Source organism: Triplophysa dalaica, chromosome 21, assembly GCF_015846415.1.
Source record: "Triplophysa dalaica isolate WHDGS20190420 chromosome 21, ASM1584641v1, whole genome shotgun sequence".
Taxonomy (NCBI): Eukaryota; Metazoa; Chordata; class Actinopteri; order Cypriniformes; family Nemacheilidae; genus Triplophysa; species Triplophysa dalaica.
In genome coordinates this window covers 4,224,103-4,251,295 of record NC_079562.1, presented here as the reverse complement: position 1 = coordinate 4,251,295, position 27,193 = coordinate 4,224,103, and the positions used below count along the sequence as shown (strand labels likewise).

The 27,193-nt window shown below is 37.7% G+C and overlaps 1 protein-coding gene across 1 annotated transcript; it reads right to left on the bottom strand.

Annotated features, from left to right (window-relative positions):
* xxylt1 (xyloside xylosyltransferase 1) lies at window positions 1–27,193 on the bottom strand. The gene is made up of 5 exons (XM_056734101.1): window positions 27,084–27,193; window positions 25,770–26,356; window positions 22,026–22,173; window positions 15,374–15,506; window positions 1–1,767 (listed from the first exon to the last, which is right to left on the bottom strand). Exons 2-5 carry the CDS (start codon window positions 26,262–26,264, stop codon window positions 1,371–1,373), a joined length of 1,173 nt encoding a protein of 390 aa, XP_056590079.1. The 5' UTR covers window positions 26,265–26,356; window positions 27,084–27,193; the 3' UTR covers window positions 1–1,370.

Here is a 27,193-nt window from a genome sequence, read left to right as displayed (position 1 = left end):
TTTACAAGTAATTACTAGACATTTTATTCTGAGCTTTAATACAAGCCATTTTTGATATCTCAAAAATATGGTACCTCTTCATTTGAATTCGATTCGTTGATGTTAATACATCCAGTTTTTATGACAACATATGTAGACAGATATATTTGTTTTACATTCAATATTTAAGAAAAGGAAAACAATGCAAAAATTATATGAAACTTTCTCACAATAAATCCACTAAAAATTCACCCAGTCAGCATTTCCTGAGTGGTTCCTGTGAAAGAAAAATCATACATAAAAGTCACATAACAACTCCAACAAAAGCATATGATACGTGTAAACCAATTACAAGCAATGGGTCCCATACGAGCAAATCGGATCGCAGTGTAAATTCTACCTTGCTTGTCCCAATGAATTGAACCATTCAAATGATTTACAAAGAAATCTCATAAACAACAGTTTCATTTTATATGAAAATATAATAATATAAACTGTGTGCGAATGCAAGAGATTGGACCACCAGTTCAATGACTAACATTAAGCCTTTCATTTGATCAGGCTAAAGTAGAACAACATCAATTCATCAAAGTCTAAAATGACTCACACAGAACCAGCTAGACAAAACACAACTGCATTCCCACTAAAACAAAAAACTAATTAACGGAAAACCCCCAAGACATGCTTGTTCCTCGCTTCACAATATCGGCCTATTGACACAATAGAGTTTAGTGTGGGATCTCACAAAAGCCTGGCAACACCCACGAATACCTATTACAAAGCAGCGCAGGGTCGAGGGAGATCCTCTGTTTCTCCGCCCTGTTGATTTGACATTGCGGAGGTTATTACTAACGTTTCGCAGAATTCTGCAGAGGTTTGCCAAGAGCAGCATTGCTCGATAAGTGCCAGCCAACCACAACAGACAGCTCTGCCCTCTAAAATCTCTTGTATATGTTTTGAATATCCCCTCAATCCAACTTCCTATTTCTCAGGCGGATCAGAGCGCCACAGCAAGATCGGACCTCAAAACGACACCGATACTCAGATGTTCTAGATGCTATTTTAGCTTTTCAGATTCACTCATACATCACAGAGAAATTTCATTTCCAAGTCAATGTGCAATGTGTTCACTGTTATGCAGCCACCTCTCATTAGCCAATTACAGTGTAAAACAAGGTAATATCAGGGTAAATTAGTGCATTAGAAAGATGAGTTAATGTGATCTCCACTGACAGTCTGCAAGAGCTGCACATGTGCACAAAGGAATCATGGGAAGGAAAAAGCAGCGTACTTCAAACTGCGAAGAATCATAGTATATTGAGTAATACTGATCTGGGAATAAATGTGTCTGAATTTTGGATCTTTGGGAATCTTTCCGTCATGGTTCACACTCAGTCATCAGGTATGGGAGAATTGCAGTTGCCATGGAAGATGTGGACCGGCCCATCACATTGATAATACAGCTGGAAAACATCCCCATACCCGTGATCCCTCCACCATGTGCACAGCTGTCGGTTCCAACCGCAGGCCAGTGGGTAAAACAGCTCCCCGTGCTCCATACCGATCATGGTGAAGAAGTCCTGATCTCCCAGATGACCCCGAAAGTGGAACTTTTCGGCGAACTGCGTCACCCGCTTGGGCTCCAGAAGCTGGTTGTATAAAGTTGAGCGACGCATGGCGTCGAGGTTCAGAAGCATCACTCCGCTGTTGAAGCCGGGCAGACCGTCTGGTGGAGGATCTCCAACGTGGGATTTGGGATTGTCTTTGCGATATTGCCAGAAAGTGTGTCTGAAATAAATAAAGAAAAAACATTCTTTTAAGCAAAGATGAGAATTTGAAAACATATTTAAAGGTTATTAAGGCGATCAAGAAGGAGAATAATATATCACTGCTGTCTCCATATTTTGTGAGTAGTTTATATTCACCATAAATCGATATTATTATTCACCCTATATGTTTGTCACTGGGTTTTGCAAATCTAACTTATATAAAGTATTAAAAAGTTCTTGTCAACTTTGACAACACAGTATTAATTCATTTAAAATAACAGCAATTTTATCAATTTGGACATCCGAGGTTAACCAATATAAAAATATTTGAGGCAATAAAATTATTAACTGAAAGTAACATGACAACTAATGTAAAAATGTACAAATAAAACCTATTTCAACATATTAATATAACAACAAACAAACTGAAAACAAAATTATAATAAGCTTGGTTACGTATACAAAAAAGCAGCCGATAAGAGCAAAGAACAGAGTGTGAGCTTAAGGGCTTTTTAACCGTGGTATGTAAAAAATCCAGAAAATCTCCAACACACTATTCTTCACATTCATGCTGGCTTGTGACAGTCCATCACAGCGCACTGCACCTAACAAACACCATCTACAACAAAGGCATTAGCTTTGATCCCCCAGTCAATGCCTCCTGTAGAGGAGGTCTCCTGAAGCTCAGAGATGCTTCCTCTCAATCCCTCCTAAAAAGAAGTCCAAAACAACAAAAAGCTTTCTGAACCAGGAACGTTCATCTGACAGCAGAAGAGCCCAACCAGACTATGACACAAGCAGAGGGCTTTAATCTTTCTCCTAGAGATTCAGTGCAGCTTCCATTCAAAGGAGTATCTGGGAGCGAATGAATGCCGAAGTCAACATGAACACAAGTAAACAAATACAAGAGTGAATACGAGTCAGCGGGGGCCGTCTGCGCTCCAATGGTGCAACCATAATGAAAGACGTCTGTGAGCTTCCTGTTTCTCTAAGAAGTCTCATTGCAGTGACTTGACATCAGATTCCAGACGTGAAGCACAAAACCTTTGGTACATGTTTTATACTGATGTGTAAAACCAGACAACATAACAGATCACGCAGCATTAAGGTGTTTTGGTTTTTTAAAGAAACGAAGACACACTGTAACTGTAAAAAAATATTCTTTGTTGTAGTGAATTTCATGAAATGAATTGAGTAAACTTTACTTAATAAAATTGTGTTAAAATTCATGTTTGTTTGTTTTTTTTCCCAAAGCTTTAGTTAAAATTATGGAAAAAATCTAGTCCTTCCAAATGCAGAAATTATTGAGTGAATTCAACTTAATTTTAGTTACACTTGTATAAAGGATCTTTACTTAATCATTTTGTTAACCAATACATTCATTGGTTTTGTTAATGTCACCGTGTGGATTCGTGCACGCAGCGCAGCTTGAAGTTAAACAAGCGTGTTGTTTACACGGTCTACACGGTGCGAGGCTGGTCATTATCGCCTAATGGCTCGTATGACAGGGGCTTAACAAATCAGGGAAGCAAATGCAATGATACAGACGACCCAATCAGTAAGCGAATGTGGGCAACTACGGCTGCGTATTCTAAAGTCTCCGTTTTCATCTGTTTACACAAACGCAACCCCAGAGTTTTCAAACTAAAACGAGGTCTGCAGCTTTTTTGGGCGTCCTAAACTCCGGAGTAGTTTAAACACCAGGCATAACCGTAGCAAGAGTTGTGTTTAAAAAAAAAGAAGCACTAGTATAGACGCCGTCTTAAGAGTTCCCAGCACGCTTTGCAGGCGACAGCATAAGGAGAGTAATTTTTGTGAATAAGTGCTATTTTATAAACAATAAAATGAAAGACTTGATAGTGTTTATGTTTAGTTGTCTTTACGATTTAGAAGAGATTCTGTTTGTGTTTTTGTGTTTTGTGGTTACTATCGTTCAGAAGATCAGTGCTTGCTTAGGTTATGATAGAGCTGACATTGTGTGTTTCTTCACTGAAGAGTAATGGCGCTAATGCTAATACTGAGACTAAGCTTGAATGTACATCATATATATTGTTAACCATAATAAATGTTAAAAAAGCTCAAATCAGTATTTCTTCTTGATTTATTTAAGTTTAGCATGTGACGTGCTTAAATAATCTTGGTCATTTTACATCCTCCTGGTCTTATTTTGTGTTGCTTCCATCTGCTTTTTTGACTCACTTTTCCTTTTCTTTTTGAAAAAAAGTCACCTACATCTTGGATTGCCCGAGGGTACCAACATGAATTAATTTGCAATCCCGGAAATAAAAATGTCGAAATAAAAACAAAACAGACACATTACTGTCACACTTCTGTGCAGAGATAGTCGCTTAATACCAGCTCCTGCGGTTCTGAGCCAGAAGGTATGACACAGAATATTTAGGACATCCTCTGAGAGTCTTCATCGAATTAAACATTCATGCCGAGATAAAGCACTCTGAAAGATTCTACATCTGAGATCTAAGGGCATGGCTGAGTCGCTCTGGGTCAAGATGTGTGCACGCCTGGGCAGCACCCAATGACTGCAGTCTGCAGCTTTGGAAAGATCCCATTTACAGCAAGTTATTTAGAGTCTAAAAATTAAATTTGTGAAGTCGGAGTCCATTATAGATGAGAAACAACGGGCATCTTCTTCATGTAAAAGCATATTGATGGTGTGGCTTCACAGCCAAATGACAACTTCCTGTGTCAACGGAGTCAGTTTAAAACAGTCAACTTGACCTCTTTGTTATGACCTCTTCCTTCAATTCCAGATAGGGTCTCATGTGGCTTTATCACATTTAAAAACAGATTTACTGTAAGTGTAAGAATTTTTTGTGCATTTGTGAGGATGTACGTGCATTACAGCACACTGGATGAACTTTTTGCAGAACATGCAACGGCTCAAGCTAAAGGAAGGAAGGAAGGGGTACTTACAACAGCTGATGACAAACAAGAAAACATCTACAGACATTTTTTGACATCTAATTCTAGAAAGACATACGCGACAGAATAGACTCAAGCGTACATTTGTAGCCCATCATTTCCATAAAATGAAAAATGATAACAGTGATGGTTGCCTTCTCTCGCACTACTATTACAGGAATTACTTTATCTCCAACTGCCTTTTAACATCTTAAAGATATATAGTGTTTTATACATGTAATGCGTAAACAAACACATTTCCTATAAACCATGTCATCCGAGTTTGGAAAACAGCACGGGGATTACAACATCATGATTTTCTTGGCCAATAACGAATAGTTTCTCAATCGGAACCAAAGATCAGGACGAATGACTGGATTTTGAAAACTGTACTTAAGTTACAGCTGAAAAACACCATGTGTGCAAACCGGCAACAGATCTGATGCAACACCACAATCTGCAACCAGTCGATCTTTGCTTGTGTTTTTCAAAAGAGCTGAATATATTTAAAATCACTCGGGTTACAATAGAGGTCAATATTTTAAGCATTAAAATATTTAAAATAATTATAAATCATATATTTAAAAAAATATTAATTATAATTTTATAATATATTATAACGAATTAATTTCAGATATATGACAAATTCTATAATGTACATCTACAAGGCACATTTTTGTAATTGTCTGTCGTCTTCAGACGTGGTGGCATACCACCTGTACAGCCACATTTCTGCATCTTTCTTCCACCTGTTCATCTTTTCCTGCTTATTTAATCATTCTGAGGAAGTCTAATGAGCCTGAAGCTTCAGCACACACCTGCCAGAGAAACAATGTGCAGAGGAAGCCAAGCACCAGAATGAAATCTGTCAAACAGCAGCTCTCAAGAAAGAAAAGAAAAAACCTCGGAGATCTGAGTGCTTCGCAGGAACAAATTGGACTCTGTGTGCTAAAAAAACAGCTTCAAAACAAAAAGGCTAATGAATAATTATGAATAATGCCAGATGAAGAGGTGTCATTTGAATAAGGAGTGTGTTAAGAGGGCTGTTAAAAGCTTCAGCGTGCAGTAATGTGAGGTATAACGTGAATTGCTCCTATGTAACTGTAGTAGAGTAGGCGGGGCGAGACCGTGGTTCGAGTCCGGTGAGTAATTGTGAATTAGCGTCAGCTGTGCGCACACCGGCCTCGAATCACGTAGGAGATGGGAGCATATAAAACGACCGAGCGACCGGACCGTCGAAGAGAGAGGACCGGGCCCGAACTTGTGTTTGTATTTATGTTTATGTTAATGTTATTGCGCCGGCGGTCGTCCGTGAGGGGCCGCCGGCTATTATTACTTTATTAAATGTTTGTTTAAATGTCTTCCGGTTCCCGACTCCTTCCTTCCATACTTGAATCGTGTTACAGTAACTAAACAAAACCCTGAATCACACAAAACACGTGCACAGACGACAACGCCGACAATACAACAAGGGACGGAGAGAAATACGTTACACACATGACGAAATCAAATAAGAAATTCCACACTTGGTTGCTAAACATAAAAAGCCAGATTCCTCTGAAGTATGCAAGATGCTCTGTAGAAGATGAAAAAATCATTCTAGACCATCAGTTTTAGAAAAAATATATGAGATACAAAAGAAGCAGAGACACCGGTGCATACAAGGATGTTTTATAACATCATGTTTTATATCTCCTGGATGATGAGCTCCTGGAACAGGAGTTCAAAAGTTTACTGATGGTTAAAATGTAGCATGCAAACCTTAATCTTGACCAAGTCTTGGCTAAAGTTCAAAGTGAATACTTTTTGTTTTGCGTAAGATATGTGATATAGTAGCAAAATGGGCATCAGAAATGAAACACAAATCACAAACTTAATGTCATTCCAAATCTGTAGAATATTTCTGCGAAACACACAAAAAAAGAAAAAATATTGTTAATAGTAATATATATTTTTTAATTCTCACTTTTTTAATCTATGTCATATTATATATTGTGGTTTTGTATATATTTGGTTTATATATTTGGTTTTGCATGAACTATTGCAGTTTAAGAAAAAGCTTGGTATGTATAGATGTATGTAAAAGATGTGTGTTTGGAATAGAGATGCACTGATACAAAATTTCTCCACTGATACCGTTAGACGACTAAATTAATATTGCTTAACTATCTGGATGTTATTCATTCCTATAACGCACATTAACCGGAACGGAGGGGAAAAGATTGAGACAGATGGGAAATATACAAGTCAATTCACTTTGAAATCCAACAAGTGAGATCAAGGAATAAACCAAACTGAGAGATTTCATGTATGTCATCAGTTTATGTTTACATAACTTTTTTGGATCATGAACCACATACAGAAGAGATAACAATAATCCTTGATCTAGCGATCATTTTCAGTCATCCTTAACCCAACGTTTGATGGTAAAAACCACAAACAACACATGCATGTGTGGTGGTCTAGCCAAGCAGATAAAAATTTGGGCTTGCAATCATTTATAACATCTACAAAAGCATAATTTTCTCTCCACACTACTTCTGCCAAAGTTAAATCGGCTAAATGACGCAGTAGCCCTGCACACACCGTCAACCCCGCAAACATAATTTATCACATCTGTGATAATGTTTACGTCAGGAGTAAGGACAAGTGGTTCAGAAAATAAGAGCACCTTCTTTTCCAAACAGCGTCAAAGCTAAAGGCAAAAGAACACAGAGGACTCATGCAGACCAGAGGCTATGGGGGGACACAAAGAGCTTATGACGTGGAACCGCATACAGTAAGTGAGAGCAGGATGGCCACAAATGCGGTAAATGACGCAGTTCCAAAGCCAGTGTTTATGTACCGGACGTGGAATTTTAACGGTAGCTCTCCTTAATTTACAGCCCCTGAGGCGGGACAAAGCCTGGTTACACGTGAGCACTGATAGAAATCTGTTTGTAAGGACAGGAGGTCTGTCAGCATAACCAGAAGCCCTGACTGTTTCTGTAATCACTTCCTATCCTGAAAAAAAAACTCCTGGCGTTAGCTTGAAACTCACAGCACAGATTGATATTTCAATACTTTATGAGAAAGACGTTCAGGAAAGATTAGGCAGTATGACTGGAATTTGAAAAACAAGCCCACAAAAACAAAACAAAGACAAGTTCATAGTGCCTCTCACAATTTCAACAGTTCTTCCAGAAAAAAAGGCTTAAAACGTTGAAGCAGTGATACTTGGTCAAATTAAAGCAGAATAAATTGTATTTATTTATTTATTTTATTCATTTGTTGCCTTAAAGAATTGACCGAAGATTAACTGATAATAGAAATTGTCATACACACTTATTTGACCTTTCTCATGCATGGAGAGAGACAACTCCTTTTCAATATATCACAGCGTGCCAATTTAGCCAACATATTAAACTGACATTTCAAAGAAATCTACATCAGACAAGAAGGAATTCCAGGTATCCTCCGAATCTAATAAGATTGCAAAATCCGCACATGTTGAAATTAATGACAAATGATGCCCAGCTGAGCCAGATTTGTTTCGTGCTTGTGCAAACACTGCAAAATTTCTGCGTCTGAAACTTTCATTCCACGCTGGAGAAACACATTTCTCACGGTTAAACACAGCAACCGATAAGAAATGGAAACAGCATTGTTTTGTCATTTTAAACATTTAATTATAGACAATACTGTACTAGCCGACCATGCCTAGCCTGTCAGAAATGTGTATAACACATACAGTGTATAACACATTTCTACAAAGAAATAGGTACGCAAAAAAAAAAAAATGCTCTTAAATTCACCCAAAAAGGAAAATTCTGACATATTTTATTCACCCTCAAGTTGTTTCGAGCTAGCATAAAGTTCTGCTGAACATAAAGAAAGATATTTGGAAGAATGTTTGCAACCAAACAGTTCTGGGGCACTGTTGACTATCACAGTAGGGAAGAAACTACTATGGTAGTCAATAGTGCCTCAGAACATTCTTCCAAATATCTTCTTTTGTGTTCAGCAGAACAAAGAAAGTCACACAGGTTTGGAACAATTTAATGTTAAGTAAATGATGGCATAAATTATTGAACCAAATTGCATGTTTATGTTCTGGCTTGAAGCAGCTTACAAACTGGTATTCTTTGTCGAGAGTTTGCATTTATTACAATTGAGCTAATAAAAGAATCGTATTTTGTGTGCAACATTACGCATGTCGCAATCATTAACCCGAAATCTTTTATTCTGCGATAACAACCAGCTAGATGTGCATTATCCCTTCCATAATGACTGGCTGACAATAATCACTGACTTACTGCAGCTATTAAAACTTATTAAATTCCATAAACGATGCATTGAACTGTCATTAAACATTCTGACTTTATAATGACCTAGAATTCATTTAAGATTTATTCCCTGCAGTTGGCAAGACCCAAACGAAGGCTATAGAGCTGAAGTGTGTAAGTGGCTTTCATTTGAATGCATGTGAAGTAATAGACTCGCAGGGTTTGAATGGTCCTCTGAAGGCAGTAAGAGGACACGGTGCGGTGCTGTAATTAATGAAGACAGCGGGTGAGCACTTCACAACTCGCAGCAGAGGAAATGACAGGGGAACACTCAAAAGACCACATCAGAACCACAGGCTTCACGATACACTTATGCTGTACATACAGTACATGCACATTCACAGACATACAGAAAGACACAAAGAACATTACTGCTAAATGGTAAATGTGTTCCAATGTTCAAAACAGGTGTATTTCTGTTCTATTGTCTTAACAAATTATGGCAAACAGAGCAATTTTTTGCATTAAACTAAGTCCTTCTGTCTATCGTTGACATTTGGATGCAATACACAGGCTATAAAACAGACTACCCATTCATACATCACGGTATGCGTTAAGTACGCGACATCCTGTCCCTCACACCCGAGACGTTTGCTTACAAACAGCCTTTGGATCCTGACCCGTCGTGTTTGTGTTTGGAATAGGATGTACACACAATAAGTTTAGCAGGTATGAAAAAACCTAGACAATAACCTACATTCCTGTCTGCCTTCTGTCAGATAACAAGATTTCTAACACATCAAACAGTAACACCTCTAAGAAACACTTCTCAATGTATTTTAGGGGGAATACCTAAACAATACAGAGCATTGGCAACACAAAATCTGTATGTAAAGTTTATCATCAGAAAGTTGTGACAACTGCAAATTTTGTTCCATTTTTTCAACATTTTTAATTTAGACAGTATATATGTTATAGAGTATACTTATTACAAAATCAACAATACCCCAATGTTAAGTGTATTTGCTCAAGGACATAAAACACAATGCTATATTACACAATAAAATATTTAAACAATAATGCCGTAACTTCCTCGCCAAATGAGTGTTCTGTTAAAAAAAAAGTGCCATTCAATTTATGTGCCTTTTTACCCCATCTGCTCCTCTCAGGAATTCAAATGTTACATTTACGGGATTAGATTTTCGTCCTCTCCTGACTTCATTTTACTTACACCTAAGTGCAATTTAAAGGCGCTATATGTAAAATCCGCCACTAGAGGACAAACATTCAGATATGTTCAAAACAACAACAACGGCGTAGCTTACGACGCTGTGAAGGAGTGTGGAATAACGGGAACTGTCGTCTTTAACTCCACCTCTAATAATCAGACATGAATAAGAAATCACGTTTAAGGATGATGTAAAGTAATATAAAGTTTTAGAAATGTTGCATTTGATGACGTGATTTTATTTCATTATAATGAATTAGATGTTGTTAGCTGGTGGATGTTTGCACTGATTCTGAGCCGTGTGCTCGGATAGGATTCCAGACCTTTTGGCATCCTGCCTAGCACCATTTCTCCCCCTTGTCAGAAGAGGCCGGGGGAAGGGTGAGGCTCACAAACAAGATACAAGGGCTCCAGAGATCCTGAGCTCTAGCAGATTCTGTTAACTTCTAAGACCCCTTCAAACACAGAGCAACGGAAGTTCAAAGTTTTCGATGGTGACGTGATTCATGAAGCCTGCAGATAGTTCCAGGAAGTTATGTTTTCTCTTTAAATGCTTTATTTCTTTCATATTTTTATTCATTAAATGACTTGCATCTTTAAATGGGTTAAAAGTTTGTCCCTATCGCTCTGTTTAGCCGCAGCTCCGTGAGTTACTATTAACTTCTGCGAACAGGTGAGAGCCTCCATGAACTGCCATCGCTGTGAAAAAACTGTTCCATAGGAGTCAACGGAGTTGACGCAACTCTCGCTCTCAATTGCTCCGTTCAGACATTACATCATTACATGTACCGTAATGATAAATTTGTTAGTAAAATCCACCTGGCTTTGCAAGTTATTCCAACTTTTTTAATGACTTAAACTCATCAAAATAAGTTAAGCAATTTAAACTTATAACTTCTATCTGTTTTTATAATTTTTTTTATATCAACTCACCACTGACCAAAATTTTTAATAGTAAGTGAGCTAAAGATTAAAGACAGCCAAGATTTTATACATTGTGCAAATATACAATGCGCATTTATTCATTAACTCTTTTACCGCCATTGACGAGTTATCTCGTTATTTAAAAAAACGGTTCCCCGCCAAAGACAAGTTATTACGACAATCAGTGTTTGTATTGTTGTACAGCAGGTGGCGCTATTGCACACCTTTGGGAAAAAGTACAGAATCCCAGAAACTAGAACGTATATTTCTTATCGGTTTTTAATGATTGTTCTGAGTTTAATCTAGGCGAAAAACGTGAATTATCCCAGCTGTTTAATCAAAGTGATGCATTTTTGAAGAAACCTACCCACATCTAAGGAGTGATAAAAAAGAACAAATGAAGATAGAAGAATACGATTTCTTTTTTTTAAAAGCCTAGACTCTGTTCTTTCATTGGACAAATTCTTTGTCCATATATTCTTTACTGAAAATGTACTGTGAGCCATTAAAGTTTGGTGAAAATGTTAAAAACGCTGGCATAGGATGGCAACTTTTTTTTTAAAAGGCTGGCGGTGAAAGAGTCAAGTAGATGTTTTCATGCAATGCAACTGAACAAATGCAGATTTTTAATGATTGGTGTTTAATATGCGGTTTTGTGGCGCGAGAATTTTAGGTCTATTCGTTTTTACTTAAACTGTGACGCTGTAAAAATAGAGCATGTGATATTTGTGACTTTAAAGCTTTGTATCTTGTAGGAGAATGTTTACATTTTAGACGTACGATTGCTAGAGTTTGCTATATCGTTTGCTTCCACGTCATTAGCTAAAAAAGCTCTTCACCGGCAAAAAACAAGTAGATGATAAAAAAAGTGCAGCGGCTATCTTCGGCCTGCTGTTTTCTCAGCCTCAGCTGCAACAACACAAGGAAAAGATCAAGCACTTCAGAGATTTGAGACGTTCAAACATGATGCATCAGTGGAAACTACAAGCCTTGGGAGCATTGAAAACAAAACATGTAACATGTGCATGTACCACCCGGACGGAAGGCTTGGACGAGACTTGACGTTGGTTACCGTGGCCTTGTGGGTCATTGTGTGGCACAGGTGGCAGATCTTATCACCAAATCCCGTGCTGACGTACGGTAGACACATCTCAATGGCTGATTATGCTTTTTGACAAGTGTTTGCGTGGTTGTGTGTTTAGTCAAGAGAACTGTTGTGGAAAACTCGCACTCTATTGTGAAGCCCACAAGGGAACCATTTTTCCATCAGCGTTGCTCATTTCCTTTTTCCAGAAATGATATCAGTTTCTCGAACAGCTACGGAAAGTTTGATCGCCACCAAGACAGCTTTAAGAATTAGGTTACTTGTCTATTCTGTCTGGAAAGTGAACAGGGCGATAAGAAGGAAATCTGATTGATTGATTTTCATTTTAACCCACCAAGATACATTATATAAAGTTTCTGTTCATTTAAACAGATGTGCTGCTTACTTAAATATGCAAGCGCGTGGTGCTCTGGAATACCTGACATTCCGCACTCAGATATTTTTGTGCAAATATTGATCATTTTAAACTCTTTATTTGCCTGGTGTCTCAAACAATCAATGCATATTTAACAAAATTATAGTTTATAACACAATCTCAAAGGAATATGTAACTATTTTATGAGGGGGCTAATTTGTATCGATTTGTACCACCTTATACGTGTTAATATGATCTGCTTCCGTGCCAGTGCTGTTTAGGTTTCGGGGTGGGATTAGGCGAGGGGCTTCAGTATTGCTTTTCTTTTTGAACGATTCTCATTGAACGAATAAGCCAACTCGCAAAAAAGTTAGGAATTCCTGTTAAATTCGGTTTTAGTTTCATATCCCTTGTATTGATACACAGTGTTTACATTATTTCACCTCAAATTATTTTCATGCACATTTCTTTATTAACCTACATAATAGACAGCATGCGCTGTCAGATGGTCAATATCAGAATAATATAAATAAACAAGAAAATCAATAATTCAAGTTTCCTAAAGATATTCAAGACATCTTTTTTTCTTTCTTGCAATATTGACCACTGACTGAACACGATCATGCTTTATATAAAGCTACTTATCACAAAAATAAATAAAGGCAGATGTCATTTTGATTTGAGTTGAAACATTCTTACTGTACAATGTGCATTATTCAACATACTGAATTGCTTTCTACAAAGGCATTGTTTTCTTATAAATTTAGCTAGAACTTTGAGGTAAACCAGGGTGACGAGAATATTGGACAAATAAAAAGAGAAACAACATTCAACAAAAATGAAAGAAACAAAGTGCCGTCACAACCGAGCAGCTGCCTACAGCGCCATCTAGTGCTACATAACACAGCCAGTGAAGTGCAATGGTAATTGCTCATTAATCAACATCAACATTGCTCTGATAAACAAACATGTCAGTCTGTCTGTTATGCTCAATCGTCTGGATCTTGACACCTCACATTTGAAGATAAAGGTAATCGTAGCTGTAGCTCATACATAAGTGAGCATAAACAGAAACTGAAAGATTTATGAAGTGGAAAAACGGCTTGACCATCAAAAACTGCCCTGCTGCCATCAGCAAAAATATTAATCTAGGTCACAATAGGGAGGCTCAGAGATGACGTATTTTTGTGTCCAAAACCCCAAAGCAAGTTAGGATTTAAGTTCCATCGCTCCAAAGTCTATAGGTCTTTTGACTGGGTTGATGGTAAACAAAACCTCTAAATATTTTCACTTTTTTAATCTATGACGTAAAACACCAATTATAACCCGCATGTGATTTCCTTTGGCGGTAAGGTTAGACGTCATCAAACTCTCTTAAAACATAGATGAGGATTCCTTCACGGAGTAGTATTTTACCAGGGAAGATGTTTTTAAAAAAGTTTGAAAGACTTGTCCAAGGCTTTGAGGTGATGGTGACGTTGAAATCGAGAGACCTTGAGTGTAGTCTGTTTATAGCATCGTGTTACCTTTTTACTTCTGGCGATTGTATATCGGCTTCAAAAGTAACAAATGTTGTGTTCATTTGAAAAGATTATCTCGATAACCTTGTAAACATCATAAACCTTTAATCACAGAGCTTATTTTTTGTGATCTTCCAAATGTCAAAAATGGACAGGCTTTCGTTATTGGAAACCAGCGGGGTGCTTTCTTCCGGGTTAGCCTACCAAAATATGTCACCTCTGAGTAACATGATACGATTGTTACTGTGATTTGGTAATGTTTAATTTTGATCTGATACTTGTTTCTCTTTTTTCCCCTCAGTTGGACAGACTGCAGTGCTTTGCATAATATATCTCAACTTGGTGCCAGTTATGATTTCACAAATAAATAACTGTCAAAAATAACTTCACAAACTTGGTCAGATTGGTGGTCAATAACCTAACCTAACCCAACAATATTTCTGTGAAATACGTAGCAAGCAAATATGTTACTCTTGCTATAAAATCGTTAAAGCAACAGCACAAATGAAAATTCACTAAAATCTCAAAATCTCATTGGTTCTCACTCGTCAGGTAACAAGTTGTCAAATCCATATTTTGTCACAAGACACACAAGAACTAAAGACATTAAAATGTATCGCTCAGATTTGCTTATTACAGAGAGACATACATCTGGGATGGCATGAACAACTATTTTAAGTGACACAATTTCACAGCAATACTTTAAAATATAAATATAGTTTCCCCCACCCCTATTGGAGGCAAAATAAAATCCCCTACATCCTTATGAGAAGCATGTGGGTTTGTTGGGGTTTTTTTAAGGCCACAAGCACCCCGTAGAGCTTTTCCCTTCCTCTTTCACAAACACACACACAAAACCCCAGAAAGACACCCTTGCAAACAGCAACCAGGAAAACAACCTCTTTTGTGAGTTCCTATCACAAATCTCAGCTGTCTCATCATGTTTCATGGACCGAACACTAAAGCTTTATGTAGCGTTTTTTAAAAAGCCGAAGTCACGTGACTGTCAGTCCACCATCGAACTGCAAATGTGGCCCAGTTTTGACCACAGTGTGAACCTTCCAGAACCGACTGGCTGTTGTGTTCAGAATGTTGTGTGAACCAGAAGCACAGGTTGTCCAAAGTCTCTTTTAGTCTTAAAGAAAGTGCTTTTGTTCAAACTGTGGTCGACTCTATAATCGTGACGGGGATGCCAATGTTATCGTCCTGCCAAATTCAGGATCAAGCAGCACTTTCAGTTCTTTGCCATATTTGAAAAATACATCAGAAATGGATGTAAAAGAGTGTACTTTTTCCGCAAACCTACCTGTAAACCGGCTGCATCTCTCGTGCGATTCCAATGACAGCTTCAGGAGAAAAATGCTTGAACTCTAGGAAGAGGTCTCTTATGTTGCTTCTATACTTGAGATCCAGATCCAGCTGAACAATTCTCTTTATTTCTAGAGGACATAAGAAAGAAAAAAGTACAGAAAATCAGTCATAACAACTCAGAATGACCTCATTTTACATCATATACACAACTATGTTATAAATCTCCTTCACCTTGACCTTAAAGAAAAAATGTTTTGCACTTGACAACGAATTTCCTTCACATTATAAAAAGTGCATCATTACATTTCAAGCGCATTGATGCAAAAAGCTAAAATATTTCTGTTAACGTCAACAGAAATAGCAAAGTAGGGAACGAGATCATACTCCAGGATTTCTCACATCACATGGTCTCTTGTGAAGTCCAACCTGACACTTCATTCTCAACAAAGTGCTCAAGACAACACTATGGATAAACCATTGTGGAACGGAGGCAGTGTGGACAATGAAACACAATCGGAAAGCAAAACATAGGGGCCTGAACGCTGCCTGTTGTAATTAGAACAATGAAGAGAGAGTGACCAAGTTGACCACATTATGAGCCGGAATAAAACACAGACCGGGAATTTATAAAACACAAACTCAGCACATCTATAGACAGATGGTAATCCTGAGCAATACATGCATCCTCGAATTCCTGTCAGTCCAAAACAGAACAAAGATCTGATGTGATTTTTTGTTACAATACTTTCAGTGTCGGAGTTTAATGCACAGAGAATTATAATGCAGGTCATTTAGAAGTTAATTTCTTAAAACTTGTGGTCAGACTTTTTCCAATTGTTTATACGCTATAGAAGGTTTCAGCAGTAACACCATTAACAAAAGTCATGTGGACCAAACTTAACTTCCTTTTGAGGTGTAGACGTTAAATAGTTTTTAAACGATTAATATACAATATAATATAAATATAAAGTAAAAATGACATTAATTGATCTATTATAGCCAAACACAGACCTGAAGTTAACTTCGGGCCACGTGCATACATCGGATGAAACCATAGTTTAGTAAGTGCAAACTGTATTTCTATGTTTCAAGACAAACATCGATGGCAAAATCAGCCATCCTAAAACTGTTCATAAAAACAAAAACAATAACTATTATTATTATAATCAACCAACATCATAAAAATGATCAATATCACTTGGAATTCTTACATCAGTTCATACATTTTTTGTGCAATTCCATTTGTCGCCACTAGTAGCACTGGTGGCAAATCCAAATGTATAAAACGAAAGCTGCAATTGCTTATTTATTTTTAACTAAACAAAAATAACTTATTTTGAAGTACATGTAAAACAACTAATCACAGCAGTGAGCTTATAATAATGATTTATAAGTTGACCTATTGAGTAAGAATAGTCAGTTCAACGCCATTTGACTTCAACACCTACGATTTTGTTTCAAACTGAGATAAAGAGGCAGCAGCTTTAATACATTTAGGTTAAACGAGAATCATTTACACCATCGTTTCAAATTTCCAACCATAAAATCCCAATGACAAAGCACACCAGATCAAAAGATGTCCCATCACTGTGGGCAGCATGAGCCTCAGACGCTCAGTGTGGACTGAAGGGAATGTGGACAAGCTGATTCAAATGTGCCTTTGAAGCTGATCTAATTCATCTCAGCTTTGAGCAGCAATGAGCGATCGGGGCTTTCGAGAAACAGAGTTTAACTTGAAGTTCATGAGTCCCAGCATGGCCCAAGGGTACAGGGAGAGTCATGGCTGAAAACATACAAACGCAGTCATATGGAACATTATGGCACTTTGAAACACCTACATGAGCACTTTCAAATATACCCTGGTGATCTTGAGACGCACCATAACACATCTAAAAAAGAAATGTGTTTTGTAAAGGTAGGGCTATATTTGCGTTTACCAGGACCATTGTGTAGCTTTTAGCTTTTCCCATAGTCTCATTAGAAAAAATGAACCTTGATTTTGTTATGTCATGTTTTTGGCCGATTGACTATTATTTATATTTCCATAGTTTTACTACAAATATCGTGGCTGAACTATGGCTATTGTACTACAAATAAAACCGAAAACTGTTTAGCTAAACCAAGTTTCATTAGGTTTTCCCAGAGAAAATGTATTACATTCAAGAACCGTATTAGGATGGGAAGCAAAAGTTTAAGAAAACAGGAAAGTTTAGGATCTTTACTCGTTTATATGTTTTTCCATATTTTAAAATAATAGTAAACCCATCAAAAGCATGAAATAACAGAATTGTAACTTGGAGAAGAATGTTGTTAGGAAAGCAAACAAAAAGATCTAAAAAAAAATGAAGCATCTTCCAATTTGTCACCCTTTGCCTAAACGATTACCTTGCAAACTTTTTTAACCGTTTTGAAGGATTTTTCATCTATGCTGGGGCCGTTTTAATAAGAAGGTTCAACCAACTCCAGGTTAAACCTCAAACTCTGAGTTGATTTACTTTGAGATGATAAACTTTGAATTTTTGGTTTCAGAACAGCCGATTTGAGTTAGTTTAATCAACTCTAGGTAGGCTTACCCTGAGATAAGCACGTGCACCACGATTAAAAAAAGCCATGATCAATGTAGCTCTGATATTACGATTCACCCTGGCAACGCCACAAAAAAGCAACACAGCTGCAGAAAGCGTTTAAGGTTTATTTTTAAATTCCCCCTTACGAGAAATGTATCTTAAGTCTGAAATACACTATAAGACTTTTAAAATCTGAACAGATTTTTAAAAAAACAGGGCATCACACACTACATGAGAGTATCTGCAGACTAGTGCAAACTTTCTGCAAAGTCCACACTGAAAATTTGGGCAAAATCTGAGCAAAAGTCTTGTAGTGTACTACAGTCTTAAGGTAGTCTTTGTCTTAGGCAATCTAGGCTATTTGAAAATAAAATATATTTTTTTAAGGAAATTGTTGTGTTGACAATATATTTTTGTCTTCAAAAGTAATTTCAAACATTATAAACATACACCTACAAATTAAAATATTTTTAAGATCATGAGAAACTTGTTTTTAAGTGATTTTAAGTGAGTATATCAAGCTTGGTTGAATTAGTAACAGGCACAATAATCCACTTAATAATAAGATCTTCACTAAACTAGGAAGCAGGTGGATTTCCATCTGTTCTCTGTGGATTACGTCTTCGCACTTCTTGCCTCCTACAACACAAAGTGTGATTTAACACAAGCCTGAGCTGATACAGATCAAGCATCTTATTAAACGTTCAACAAACACCACAAAAAAATAATGTTTCTAACAGCAACGGGACAACAATCATAACCATCCTGACGTGGCTAAAAACATTACATCCTCTGGCACAAAAGATCACACGCTTTGAGAGATCACGGTTCAAGAAAAACTCTTTGGATAGGGTTTTCATAACCATGTGACAGGTCATGCAGGCAATGTAAGAGATGACATTGTGTTTTGTTGCAAAATGCTGACATTTGATGTCTTGAGTTTACTTGGCAGAGCATTGCATTAACATCAAAAAGGTCATGGGTTCGATGGGCTCCATTTTAATGAACTAGGAATCAAAACATTTCCTCAGTGGGATTTCTAGGTATCATGGTCCAAATTGAGATGAATAGTGTCAGTCGGACAATTGGGCCTCATTTATTCAGCCTCTATATTGACCGGCCATGTTGTTAGAGAGTCGATGACTGGAACATACCCTGTGGGCGAGAGAGAGAGTCATGCGAGCAGATGGACCTTCACCGGACATAATGAGGACCGAATTCCTCGAGGTTCATCTAAACAACCAGTCAGTAGGTCATGACTTAATAAATAGCTGATATAAGATTGAAGACTAACCCGAAGGACTACAAATAAAGCAGACAATCAAAAAAGGATGTAAAGAAAGAGACACAAAATTCATCAATTCAAATAATCGCTCATGTTTTTTTATTCCAAAAACGTACAATCTAGCACACTGGATCACAGCACTTATGCTGGGTCAAGAAAATTGGTCAATCTGAGCCTGAGGAAACAACGGGACGCAAAAACAAGAATCAATGCTGACAAAGTCCGCACAAGTGTGTGTGCTTAAACTTGAAAATGTGTTTCTGGACAATACGTTATATAAAATTGTGTGAAATGGCCTTGACTCTGTAAACACCTGTGAAATTTCCATTTAAATGACCCACATTAAAACTCAAAATGCACAGACGTACTTGTTTGTCTGACTTTCATAAAAAAGGTCTTTCCACAGGTAACAACACAGCCATGAAAAATGATATTTTCACGTTTTTTTTACTCTTTCTTCTGGTCAATTTCAAGATCTCCCCAGCTCACAAAAGCAAACACACACATCGCTTCAACTTTCTTGCTTTAGCACCCCTGCCGATATAAACGGTCCACAACAATACTCACAGACTAGAAAACCAACTGAAACAATTAGTATTGAAGACATTTAACTCTCCACGAACAATTCACTTTCAGATAAAAAAACACAGATAAAAATACAAACCAAACAGCACAATGTGATCGATTTCCAAACACTGTAATGAATCATTTGAAGAAAGAACAAAACCACCAGAGAGATTCGCAAACAAATCGACCGATCAACCCGGCAGGCCTCACTCCAGTTGCTTTCAAGGAAACAGATTTCTTGGTATTTACAGCCTTTCCAAAAGGCTACTGTCGCTTGAAAAAAAACTTTATTTTTCACAGGTCCCATCTTCAGGGCTTTCTGGTGCGGTGTTGTCTGAGGTGAATTAATTTCTGCATGTCTTTAAAGGTCACTGCTTAACGAAAACACAACACCAGAACCAGATCAGACCAACAGACTTTAACTTTTGTATGATATTATTAAGTTTAACTATATTTTTCTCTTGAAAGAGTCACAACTATACATCTTTTATCTACAGCAAACTAACAACTAGTTATCTCTTAAAGGTCCAGTGTATGAAATTTAGTGTCACCTAGTGGTGAGTTTGCCTATTACAACCAAAACCTCACTCCACACCTCCCTTTCGAAGTGCTACGGTGGCTGGCACAGAACAAGACAAGGCCACAAACCTAAATGACCCATCAAACACTCAATTCCTATCCTCCAATGTCTCTCTTATTGACTGATCTGTTAGATCGACAGAGCCCTGGGATTTACATCTAGTGTGCAAGTAAACCCATTTGTCTATGTAAAAACCCAGCTGCAGGGGCCAGAAGACAAAGCTTTCCTGTAGCTCAGTGGAAAGAGCATTGCATTACCAACGCAAGGTTGTGGGTTCGATCCCAGAGGATTGCAAATACCTATGTAAAATGTATAGGATAAAGCAATGTAAGTCGCTTTGGATAAAAGCGTCTGCCAAATGCCTAAATGTAAATGTAAAGAGAGAGCTGTGAATGGTGTCACCGAGGACGATCGACCACCCAACAACCCCCTCCCCTCACTGTGCGTTATGCCAGTATAACACCTGCGAGCGAGTCTGTACATCTGACACCACCGGCGGCCTCGTGTCCAAATCCTTTCATTGGCTGACTGATGGAGAGGGGTGCAGTCAGGATGGCCAAATGTACTGACCTTTAGAAAACACGGTTAGAATGTGCTGCAGGAAGTATGAAGGGAAGTTTAAACAAACATGTGTTCTGTAGCTGCCGCTATTTAATGGAAAACCTGGGTTAAAGGAGCCAGTCTTTTGCTATTTTAGAGGCTTTGATTATGTTTTATGGGTGTTTATTAATGGATCTACATGTTTATAATTTCAAAAAACGCTTTATATAACACATACTGTATTTCAAGTCTATTGTTCACCGCTGTCCCTCTTCTAACAAATAGACTGAATTTCTTCCTGTCTATATAAAGTCCCTCCTTCAGAAATGCTCTAATTATTAAAGCTGACCAGGTCTTTTGTGATTTTCACTTAGCGTATGTGTGTGAAGAGGTCCCAACCATATCATATCAGCGAGCTTCCGCTTCAGTGCATGTGTATTCATAAGCTTTGGACTTTAGCAATACACAGTAACAATGGCGTCAACTTCACTTCATCATTTAAATTGTGTAGCTGAATTCTTATTAACAGCTGTAGGACTGTGATGAAAGTGAAAGTAGTTTAGAGCGTAGCTCATTCAAATGCTTACAATCTCTGATAACCAAACACTACACCAGTTGCCCTTCCTCTTCTCTAAGGAAGGCCTCGCCCCTTTTTTGGCATATTCCTTTGGGCAGAGGTTATTAAAAGCACTCAGAAAAGTGACATCATGTACCCGGGAAGTTAAGGGCTGTAATCCGATTTCAGCTGTTCTCTGTAGTCCTTGAAAAGCGAATTCGGTTCAAGACAATATCTCGCTTGGCAATGAACTTTGAGATTTATCATTTTGCAGGTATTGTTAAAGTTCTAACAGCAAGATTACACAATACTAAAGGTTGAAAAATGGGATCGCGGGGAATGTGGCCTTTAAGCAAATGTGAGGATGTCTAAATTTAATCAGGGTTAATAATTATCTTTAGTAAAGACATCAGATATACATGAATTCATTTAGCTTTGAAAGCATCTTACAAATGATTTTTAATACGATAGATTTCCTGTCATTAAAACATATTTTGGTATATCTGATATATCACAGAGAGCACACACTTTCCCTTTCAGTTGATGGCTCACCTGCAGGCATTATTCGGTGCATTGCCACAGACAGGAAGAAGATGGCGTCGCTGTAGTACGCACCAGACCCTGCGCTGAAGTGCTTCTGCATAGCTTCTACAATGGGGAATAACTTCTCTGTAAGTGTATCCACATTATGAAACACCACCTGGAAGAGTCAAGAGAATGATTGTGTTAAAATGTAGACCTATAACTACAATCTTAGCAGAGTATATGACAGATTAAATTATAACGTCCAACACTTTTGTTACACAGAATAAGTAAGACTTAACTTTTGCTTCTGTATCTCTAACTGTCTCTCTAAAACATGTTTTATTTTATTTGCATCCTTAACTTCACATGGGTTGAACATCAAATGCTATTTTGCTCAACACAACACAAGTCAACTCAACCCAACTCAACCCAACACAATCCAACACAACCCAACACAACCCAACACAACCCAACACAACCCAACACAACCCAACCCAACATTCTCATTTATCATTATAAACTTTCTGCTGTGACCTGGGGTAAGGTTTTATGGACATGTTCAATATTTATTTGAACAAAAAAGCATTAATAATACATAGCATAACTGAACTGGTAGATCAATGTCAAGGTCATGTAAATCTCAAATGCATTCATACAGATGTATACGTTTTTTGTATATGTGTGGTTTAAGTTAGTACTCCAAATTTAGACAAAAGCAAGACAAAACTTGAGAGATGAAAATATGCGTGTATGCATGACTAGGGAATGGGCCATCTGTGAGGTTTATGCACGAGTGAACAGAAGGGATCTGGATTTCTGCCCTTCACTGGGGTCTTAAACCTTCCTGCCATGTAGGTCTAATTCTCAGATGTTCACCAGTGAACCTCAACGGTCTTCATTTACTGTTCCCTCCACTGGAAACACACAATACCTGTGTTTGTCTGCTGTTCTCGACCCTCTAATCCTGCTCCGCAATACAAAGCTCTGCAGTCAACTCGACTCATGCAATCAGATAATGCATATCTTTCTCTAGCTGCAAAGAGGATTGGGGGAAATTCATTCATCACAGATTTCGCATTAACGTTTTGATTCCAGGGGTAATATATCTTTCTGCCATGAAGAATTCCACCTTCGGTCTAGCGACAACAGAAAAGCTAATTCGGTACAAGATCAGATTTAAGAAACATTAAGCACTTCCACTTCGGAAGATGGTGGGTGAACGTTGGTCCACAAGAACCATTTTTTAACTGCATACAAATAAAATGTTTCAACAAAATGCAACAGATCTTTTATAAAAAAATGTTTTAAAAAATGTTTAAATTGAATTATACATGTAAGATTGAAAAAATAATAATGAAACCAGAAGTGCTTTGGGACTACCGTTTACATTTTGAGAAGTGGTCTATTGAGGAAGTCAATGAATTTTGCCAAGCATCCTACAAACATTGCAGAATCTCTTTTGAGGTAAAATACAAAAAAATGCTCCAAAAATATCAAGCAGCCTGTTCAATACTGTTAAAATAGTTTATTTTTTGCAAAGCTTTAGTTGAAATCACCGGTAAATAATTTAGAAGCAGTAAGACATAACAGAAAGAAAACAATTCACGTCTGCCCTTGCGAAGCTCAAAGAAGCATCTCAAGATATTTGACTTCCAAAGAAGTGATGAAAGAATAATAAAGACTTCAAACAAGATGTTAGTTGGGTTGAATAAATGGTGAACTGCATGAGGCCGCAGCTAAACCTTCCAGGAATTCATCCATAGCTCACTGTAATCTCTATTACTTGCACATGAAGTACTCAAGAATAATTACAGCGGTGTTTTGATACCAAAGGCTGTCAATGTTAATGCTCACAGGGGCTCACAGCTCCAAGGCTTCTGGTCATTTATGTGCATTCTGAGCAGCTCTACCTGGTCATTCAATCTTTATAAAGTCGTTTTCTGAAAATGTACATGTAAATGGTCTAGACTTTTTGGACCCTATATCATATTAAAAAAACACTATAAAGAGAGCCTCAAAGCAAGTTAAATATAAGATAAGAAGAGATAAACAAATAAAAAATAAATAATAATAATAAAATAAAATAAAAAAAATAAAATTAAAACCTAAATTAAAATTAAATAAAACATGTAACAGAATAAAATTAAATAAATGTAAAAATAAAATTTCTTACATAATTTTTGTAACAAAAATATATCTCTATAGTTATGCCAATCACTAGAATATTTTATTGTGTAGTCACTGCGAGTGGAGGGCTTCAAATATTCTTGTGGAGAATAGGGGAACCACAATGGTCCACTTACAAAACATAAATCTGTCTGTTTAAACCAACACATCAAACCCTGGTTGTTCAAACTAACAAGAATCACGCTCATTGAGCAACAAAAATGACGCCCTGAGCAGCTGCCGGCACCATCCCCTATTCCCTATAGCCACATGTGTCTGATTCATCATTCGTCATGTGGGAGACGGTGTGGGTGTTTGTTTGTGTGCCCACAGCGTTGTGTTTGTGCCCACAGTGACTGTGAATCCTAAGCACTGCTGTCTGTGTGGTAGGTTGGGGGTAAAACAGATGTAAAACTGCATTAATCAAATACTGCATGCTAGAGGGGTCAGAGTTTATTTTTAATGGATGTTGCATTAAGCCAGATGCTCATTATCTTATGATGCGTGTCCAGTTTGTGTGTTGAAAAGCGCTGGATTAAAGAAAGGTAATATGCACTTTAGTCAGCTCTCTGTATCTCTGCTAAACTGAGTACACAGTTCATCCGTCAGCCCTGGGATAGAGGAATGGTGCCCGCTAATGCCCAGCAACCGGGATGTTGCCAGGATGAAGTTGCTGCTTTGATGCAGGATCTTCACTACAGAGGTTGGTGTGCATTAGCCGGATCAGTGATTTTTGTTAGAGTCTTTTATAACCGCAAGGATCTGGTAAATCACGATACACATGCTCGAACTAGGCCAGGTTAATTTAGGGATAATAAAACCCAAAATAAAAAATCTGTCATCATTTCAGAAACTCTTTCAGGAACACAAAAGAAGATATTTTGAAAATGTCCGAGTAGTTTTCTCATTGGGTGCCAGTTTTGTTCGGTTTACAACGTTCCTTCAAAATATCCTTAGTAGTATGCAAAAGAAAGTCAAAGACAGAATTTTTCCCCAACTACCACCAGTGTTTTGGATGAAAAACACCAAATTCTGTTTTACAGTACACCATGAACTAGTCTGATCTATCCTAAGGGAGCATGTGGTGGATGAGAGCTACATGTTATTGTTATATGGGCAGATGAAAAGGAAACATCTGCGGTGTGACCTCGCTGGTCCTGTGATGTGGGGCTCTGTGGGAGGGTCTCTGTCACATCTCTGCTGTCCTGCACTGCCATCTGGTGTCTTTAGTAAAAGTGCTTTTCTCTGTGTAGCCACAACATTTCTTACTGTATTTTAACAAGAGAGAACCACTCTATTATAAAAAAACCCACTCAAGAGGGGTTGGGAAGACTGAATTCATAGCTTTAATATGATGAAAAGCTCACATCAGGTCTAGAGTGGTCAAATGCGTGTTGCATTGAAGAAGCATTGTGCGATAATCAACAACATGGCATTCATTCCGTTTTACCACAAATATTAACTATTTATTAGTCATTTAGATTTTGATTTAAGTAACAAGAACCACCGAATGCAAGAAAAGTGAACCAAACTTATTTCGATTTCCATGCCAAGAATATTTCAGACATGTAAATATGAAATAGACCAATCTGTGGCCAAACACACCTCATACAGGAAGGTTGCATCCAGCAGATGTTCCTGGAGCATCCTTTCTCCTATCTCCTGACTCCCAACATCCGAGACGAAATGAAGAACCAGCACCTCGTCCTCCAGAAAGCGTCCGTGTTTGGCCAAGGAACGCATGGCCACCTGAAACTTATTCTGCAAGTTCAAGCTCTTGTTAACCTTTGTGAACATCATGAGGGCATGGAAGCGCTTGATTCTCTGTGGCTTCTCCTCCAAATCATCTCGACTTCCGTGCCTGCTTTCTGCTTGTCCCGACCTGATGTCTAAAGAAAGATCTGCATCGTCACGGTTGGTGTTGTGACTCGCTTGTGTTTCCTTGATCCGTTTCGTGGTGCTGGAGAAGTTTTGCTTTTCTGAGCCAAAGTAGTAGAACGCTACCACCGCCATAGCTGCAGCCAGGAGCAATACGATCTGATAAGATCTGAACGTGCTTATCCTTCCCATGGTGACTGATAGCACCCGCAGGACATCCATGGCTTTATATCAACATCCACAAAACAGGTCAGGATGCTCTTTCTTCAGCCTTGTCGAAGGAAAGCAGTGTTCTGAATCCCAGATCATGCCCTCTGTAATGGAAACAAATTCATAAGATTTGTTAAAGAGAGAAATCATATTTCTGTTATTATTTATTCACCCTCAGGTAGTTCAAAACCTGTTTGTGACTCTCTGTGTAAAACAAAAGAAGATATTTTGAGAAATGTCTAGTTATGTTTCCATTCAATGGAAGTTAGTCACCATAATAACAATTGTTTATTAGAAAATGTATAACCAGACAAATTTCTGAATCGTGGCAGCCTTTATTTGATAATGTTTTGCACAATATTGGCATCCTATTTTATAGATAGACAGATATGTGTATCTTATTTGACAGATCTGAAATTTCAATCTGTTATCGTAAAGGCTTCAAAAATGCACAACTGGCAACGTAACGGTGTTACAAACAAGCCAGGCCCAATCCACATTAACTTTTCACAATGAGAAAGAAATAAAATAATAATACACATCGATTCACACGTAACATGAGGCTGAGTAAATAAAGCAAGAATTGAACATGTTATGTATTGACTTTGTCTTTAAAGAGCACGAGTTTAAATTCTTTTAGGTCACATGACAATGCCAATCTTGTACCCTGTTTTAGTATATTTTTAAAGACGTCAGCTCGATACTTCATGACAGCAGACAAATCTGTGCAACGTTATGCATCGTTACATCCGTGCCTCTTGTTAAAATCTACACTCCAGGTCAAGGATTAAAGCAATAAATAAAAATACATGATCGTACTGTGTCACTTACCGATATCGACACATAATGCATTAAATAATGCACATTAAACCATATACGGCTGATTTTTCTGTGAAACAAAAACCCTCTTTATTCTGTTGTTGACGTACGCTTCACGGAAG